General features: G+C 41.6%; 1 protein-coding gene across 9 annotated transcripts in view; it reads left to right on the plus strand.

Annotated features, from left to right (window-relative positions):
- Positions 1–6,147, plus strand: part of carmil3 (capping protein regulator and myosin 1 linker 3) — a 62,693-nt gene that overhangs the window by 42,344 nt on the left and 14,202 nt on the right. For all 9 annotated transcript variants that reach the window (XM_025052370.1, XM_025052369.1, XM_025052367.1 and 6 more), the window contains 6 exons: positions 3,135–3,204; positions 3,317–3,398; positions 4,251–4,347; positions 4,436–4,490; positions 5,063–5,235; positions 6,021–6,089. In XM_025052370.1, the coding sequence (XP_024908138.1) occupies positions 3,135–3,204; positions 3,317–3,398; positions 4,251–4,347; positions 4,436–4,490; positions 5,063–5,235; positions 6,021–6,089 (546 nt within the window). The remainder of the gene's footprint in view (positions 1–3,134; positions 3,205–3,316; positions 3,399–4,250; positions 4,348–4,435; positions 4,491–5,062; positions 5,236–6,020; positions 6,090–6,147) is intronic.

Genomic DNA, 6,147 nt, shown 5'->3' on the forward strand with positions numbered 1-6,147 from the left:
GTGCACAGGCTGGTGGGGGAGGGCGGGGGGGACAGGGGGGGTTCACACTCGGGCCAGGTTGTTAAGATACACATGTTAAGGACTTCAGCCAAGATTCACGATTCCACTTTAGAATCCTGATGTTTCAGTTAAACAGGATAAATTAAAATAAACCTCTGTTTTACACAGTCTACCCCGGTGCATGAAAATGGTACTGCAGGGATTTCCATGCGCAGTTTGAAAATTGTCGATAGCATGACAGCTCAAGAACACAGCACGCACTCGGTGCGTCTTCTTCTAAGACGGTCGGAAAATCTTCAGATTTTTTGTTCCTTTTCAAAAGTTTTAATGGTTTTCTTCAAAAGGCAAAACATCTGTGTCTTTTTTCAAGGTTTCTGCCTCTGCTTCAGATTCTCTTATTAAAAATGTTGTTATCTTAAATTGTGCAGAGGGCTTAGATATTGACAAAAACATCTTGAAAGAGCAGTGAGATATGAAAAAAAAACATCTTACTAATATTTAAACAAACTAATATTTCCTTTCTTTTCTAACAATTTCCCGTTAAACATCCACCACTGTCAGGAATGGCCTCGAAGAAAATTAAATTAAATTAAATATTTGAAAGAAAAAAAAAATCACTGTCTTCATCACCTGCTGATTCCTAACCTGAATAAATGACACAGCAGTCTTTGAGAGATGACTGCTTTCCTGGGAACGACATTTTCAACAATAGGTCAATTAGTCTGAGATGAATGTATGAGAACTTTAAAATCGTTAATTAAGTGTCGTTCAGTTATGAACAGGTTGGACTTTTTTCTGCTGCAGTTCTGTCACTGATGTTGTCATTGTGGACTTCATGCAGAGACTGACGGTAAAAGGATGTGGTGTTTTGTTTTACCTTAGTGTGTGTGTGTGTGTTTACTGGTACATTCAATATGTGTTAAGATCCATTTGGCACCACTGGTGGCGCTGTGATGTGCTTCAGTAATAGAGCGCTGTGTGAAGGCTGTAAAAAGACCAGCTGCAATCCAAGCCTAATGCATCTGTGATTCACAGTCAGGTCTGTACAGCCAACCTCTCAGGATACACAGATGCTTTTTGCTTTTTTTTTTTTTTACGTCTCAGGTTTGTGCATTAAAATAGCTTCTACACATAGGGGGAGTAGTTTTAATTCAAAGTGTCGAATCATGAACGTTCTCTCTGGGTTTCAAATGTTCTTAAGTGGAGCCATTTTTATTAAAAGGGAACAAACGAGGCCTGAAATCAGAGGAACACAGTCTGGAGGCTCCATCAGGACTTCGCCCCTCAGGTTGAGCTATTTTTAATATAGATCTGCTCCTTGAACAACTCTGACCTTCCCTGCAGAGATAGATGGTGATTGGCTACAAAAATAAATGTTTTCAAAAATAGGTTTGGACATGGCCAAGTTTGACTCTTCTTTTTTTTCTTAATTCCAACCAAAGACAATCTGAAGTGCAGGCCAAGGACATGCACGCTTCCAGGACTTTCACACGTTTACTGAACAAAAGTCTGGGGTTAAAGAAGCCATTGTTCATATATTTAAAACCGTCTAAAACTGGGAGTGATTTTACATCAATTTTTAATGAACAGAAGAATGCTGTTGTTAAACTGATTTAATTACAGAAACATCTGTAATGTGTAGTTTTTATGATTTTTTTTTTGTCTTTAATTTCTGATTTGATTAGAAACGTCTAACATGTAGTTTTTATGATTTTTGTTTTCTCTTTAATTTTACTTTGCTTTGATAGGTACTTTAAAAACTTTAAAACGTTTTTAGCTGTGGTTCCCATGACTTTAAAACAATGAATAAAATAAAATAAAATACAGAACTATCTTTTTAAAACGTTTCTAGATAAAACCAGATACTGAGTCAGATCTAAATAGAACCAATTGATTGGACGTGTTGATCTGTAATTATTGTGTTGTATTATATTGCATTTTTAGGAAGTAAACAAACTTCTAGTAATTGGATTTCTATAATAGTTTCACTTTTCTAGTCTGTCAAGTTTATATTTTCTCGTTTCTACTCTTTCAAACCACCCCCCCCCCCCTCCACTGCCCCCCAACTCAGCTGCAGACAAACCTCCAAACAGATAAAGATAATTTAGTGTTGCCTGGTGGCTCTGGGCCAATAGGAACACAGCCGTCTCCCCACTCAGCACTTCTCCTCATTACCTCTTGGCTCAGTGCACAACTTTGAATGTAAACAACATCCAGGGGAGACTGGCTGAGCAGATGAAGTCCTGTGTCTGGACCAGTTTGGCCGGTGTTCATATCTGAGATGATGAATCGATGATACCTGGTTTTATTTTCCTCTTTATTATTTGTATCAACTCGGAATTTAACCTTCACCGTCAGCTGGAGCGGTCACTTGGTGTTTCTATCGGTCAGTTCTGGGTCTTCACGGTCACACCTGTCAGGACTGTGGGAGGTTTTTTGTTGTTGTTTCACGGTCACACCTGTCAGGACTGTGGAAGGTTTTTTTTCTGTTCATTATTCTTGGCCAGTGTTTGTTTATACAGACATGAAAACAAGTCTGTGACAGTGAGGTAGGAGTCACTGGACCTCACTTCCTTGTTAGGTCTAATTGGCCACGGCTGTGAATGAGGACACACTGTTAACACTTTCTGATGAGGTTCAAATCCCTAATTGGTTTTGAAAATGTGGGGCTAAAACTCCTGCACATTTAAACTAAAAGAAGCAGATTATTACAGTCCCGTCCTCATTATGGTCCTGGTTGAATCTTCACTTTTATCTGGTTAAAAAAGAAAAATGAAAAATCACTTCTACCTTTTCCCTCCTCCAGTGGAAGTCTGGATAGAGACGTTGGCACAGATTTCCTGACAGATGCTTTTCCTGACACATATTTTCTGGCCTTGAGGGTCACACTAGAAAGCTGTGGAATGATGGGTAACTTGGGAAACAGTGTAGTGTCTAGCCTGGGGACACAGAGACACGCAGCTGGATTTAAATCAGGCCTCCCGGGCCCAGGTCTGACGATGAACTCCGTACCGATTGAGCTCTCTCCAGAGTTATTTTCTTTCTCTCTTATTTGCTCCCACAATATTCCTTTTACCTTCCTCCATTCTGGAGGCTGATTTTGCGGCATGTGTTCCGTTTCTGTCTCTCTTCAGGGCCTTGTTCCTGGGTCTCTCCAATAACCCTCACATCACTGATCTACACCTTGACATCAGCAGCTGTGAGGTACAGTGAGCTCTGGCAGCAGGCTGCTACTTTTTTAGGTTCATTCATCTTCCTCACAGATTATTGACGCTGACATTCGTATCGTGTTCTGCGTTTTTTCTTTCACGTACAGTTGAGGTCAGCAGGAGCCGGCGTGATTCAGGAGCTGTTTCCTCGAGTTTCCTGCGTGGGCACTCTGGATATCTCTGATAATGGTGAGCAATGGCTTTTTTTTTAACTGCGGTGGGCACTGGATACCCCTGTAATTATGATTTTTTTTTCTAAATATAATATTCTTAGATGAATAATTATTGGATTGAAAGACTTTTTAAAAAAGGCCAGATGAATAATTATTGGATTGAAAGACTTTAAAAAAGTAGTAAAAAAGGCCATTATTGTTTCAATATTTTAAAAATATTGTAATGCTAATGTAGAAAAATATCAAGAATATTGTCTATTTTTTTTTACTATTGTTTCAATATTTTAAAAATATTGTATGTTATGTCAAAGGCAGCAATGCTAATGCTAATGTAGAAGTTATTTTTTTACCTTATTTTTGACTGGTCTCATGATCAACTCAACTGAGAATTTCCATCGCTTTTACTGTGTATTTCTCCTCTGTTGAATGAGTCATTTTCAGTTGTTCTTTCCTAAATATCAAACCATAAAAGCAGCATAATTGTTCATGAGTTTCTAAAAATGTGAGTCAGTGGGAGTCGGGGGAGGTTAATTGGGAGTATTTTGGAATCGTCGTGGGCAAGTGAGACTTTTTTTCCACAAGAAGCCGTGAGACGGAAAAAAAATGAACTTTTAAAAACCAGAAATGTGTGAAGCTGGGAAATGAAAGGATGACATTTTCAAAAGTTACTTCTTCACGTTAACGTGTTACTTAATGCCGTCTATTACGGCGATGTCTTTTACAAACCGTACGGCCTTTTCTCTCATTTGTCCTCGACGGAGGCAATTAAACGTGTTCTTGGAGGCTGAGCTTTTAGGGAGAGTAGATCTGTTGGTGCTGCACTTACTGTAAACACGTGGTGTGTGTGTGTGTGTGTGTGTGTGTACAGGTTTGGATGCCGACCTGCTGACCGTCATCCCAGCACTCACCAGACACCCGTCTCTCAAACACCTGATGGTGGGAAAGAACTTCAACATCAAGGGCAGGTCTGGACCAGGACCAGGACTAGAATCAGTCCAGCAGCACGGACGGGTTCAGACTCTGCCGCTGACGTTCTTCTCTCTGTCTCCGCAGGATTCTGGATGAAGTTCTGCAGAAAGTGGTTCATTTGGTGCAGGAGGAAGAGTGTGTGAGTTGGATTATGTAACACTGTTACACACACACGCACGCACACACACGGATTCTCCTGTGGCGTTGAGCACAGTCGAACGCCTACACATCCTCCACACACTCATCACCGTTGAATTTCTTCTCCTCGTCCTCCGTGTGCACTGCAGCCCAATTTACCACGTTCCACACTGTCAAGGTGGAAACCGAAACTGGGTCTGACTCTGATTGGGCCCCGAGCTGCCGCTGGTCTACGTCAGCTCTGGATGTGACCCAGGTCTTGGCTGACTACACTGGAGCTGTTTAAAGAATTTTGGTCAATGAAATTTGGACAGTTTTTTGGAAAGGTTTCAAATGATTTTTTAGCTGTTCCGATTATTTTTTTTATCGCTTCACTTCCTGTCCATCTTTGCCGTGATTGGCTGATTACACAGTACAATTAACAAGAGGTTAAACATGTGTTGGTTATTGAGTGGCCTGTAAAATCTTAAGTTAATAAAATTAGGCTTGTCCAATATTAACTTTTTGCCGATATCGTCCCAACATTCAATATGACATCCATTGATTCATCTTCTCTTCCTCCGGATCCTTCAGGCCCTGCAGTCGCTCTCATTGGCTGACTCCAGGCTACGGCAGCGAGGCACCGTCCTGGTCAACGCCCTGGGCTCGAACGCCTGCCTGAGGAAGGTGGACCTGAGTGGAAATCTCCTGGAAGACTCCGGAGCCAAGATGCTGAGCAAAGCCCTGCAGATCAACACGACGCTCAGGTTGGTGGAAAAATTTGAAGATGGAAGAGAGAGAGAGAAGATGGAGCTACAATCGAGAGTTTTAGTTCCTCAGAGGAGGAAGAGGAGACCATAAGGCGACTGTGATGCGTGACGGTGGGTTGGGGGGGGGGATTTCATGAAAAGAAGGCACCAAAGGTAAGGCAGAGTGAAGAGAGCGAGGATGGAGAGAAGCGTAGGAGGAAGGATACAAAGACGTGGCCTTCAGGCGTGTGTTTGAATGTACAGTAACTGGAAAAAGCAGAAGAAGAACCACAGTGAAGATGAACGGATGAACGGATGAAAGGATGAACGGATTCCTCAGGGACGGAAGAAGAACCACAGTGAAGATGAACGGATGAACGGATAAAAGGATGAACGGATGAACGGATTCCTCAGGGACAAGAACGGACCTTAAAGCTTCTTTATACCAAAACAAATAGAGCGGCACAAAAATAGAGTTTGAAAAGGACGACAAAGAAGGAAAGTGAAATGAAGTGGATGAATCAATTCTAAAAAAGTAGTGCTCTTTTATTGAACACTATACGGCTGTGGGTTTTTTTTTTATTTTGCTCTACAAACTGCAACCAAAAAGATTTACAGGGAGATGACCTTTCATCACCTTAACATACTACAAGTACTACGTAGTTAATCTGCAGAATATTCTGGACCATATTTGTGTTTTGTTTTTTTGTTTTATAGCAAATTAATTCATATTTCTTCTTCTATCTCTCCCTCTCACCCCCGTCTCTCTCCCTCCCTCTTGTCCCTGTGTCTCTCTACCTCAGAAGCGTGACGTGGGACCGCAACAACACGACGGTGACAGGATTCCAAGATGTGGCGAGAGCCTTGGAGCAGTAAGACAAACTCAAACAACCCCGTCCCTAATCCCCCAAAACCCCTCACCCCCCCCCC

This window comes from Cynoglossus semilaevis, chromosome 20, assembly GCF_000523025.1.
Source record: "Cynoglossus semilaevis isolate Cse_v1.0 chromosome 20, Cse_v1.0, whole genome shotgun sequence".
Taxonomy (NCBI): Eukaryota; Metazoa; Chordata; class Actinopteri; order Pleuronectiformes; family Cynoglossidae; genus Cynoglossus; species Cynoglossus semilaevis.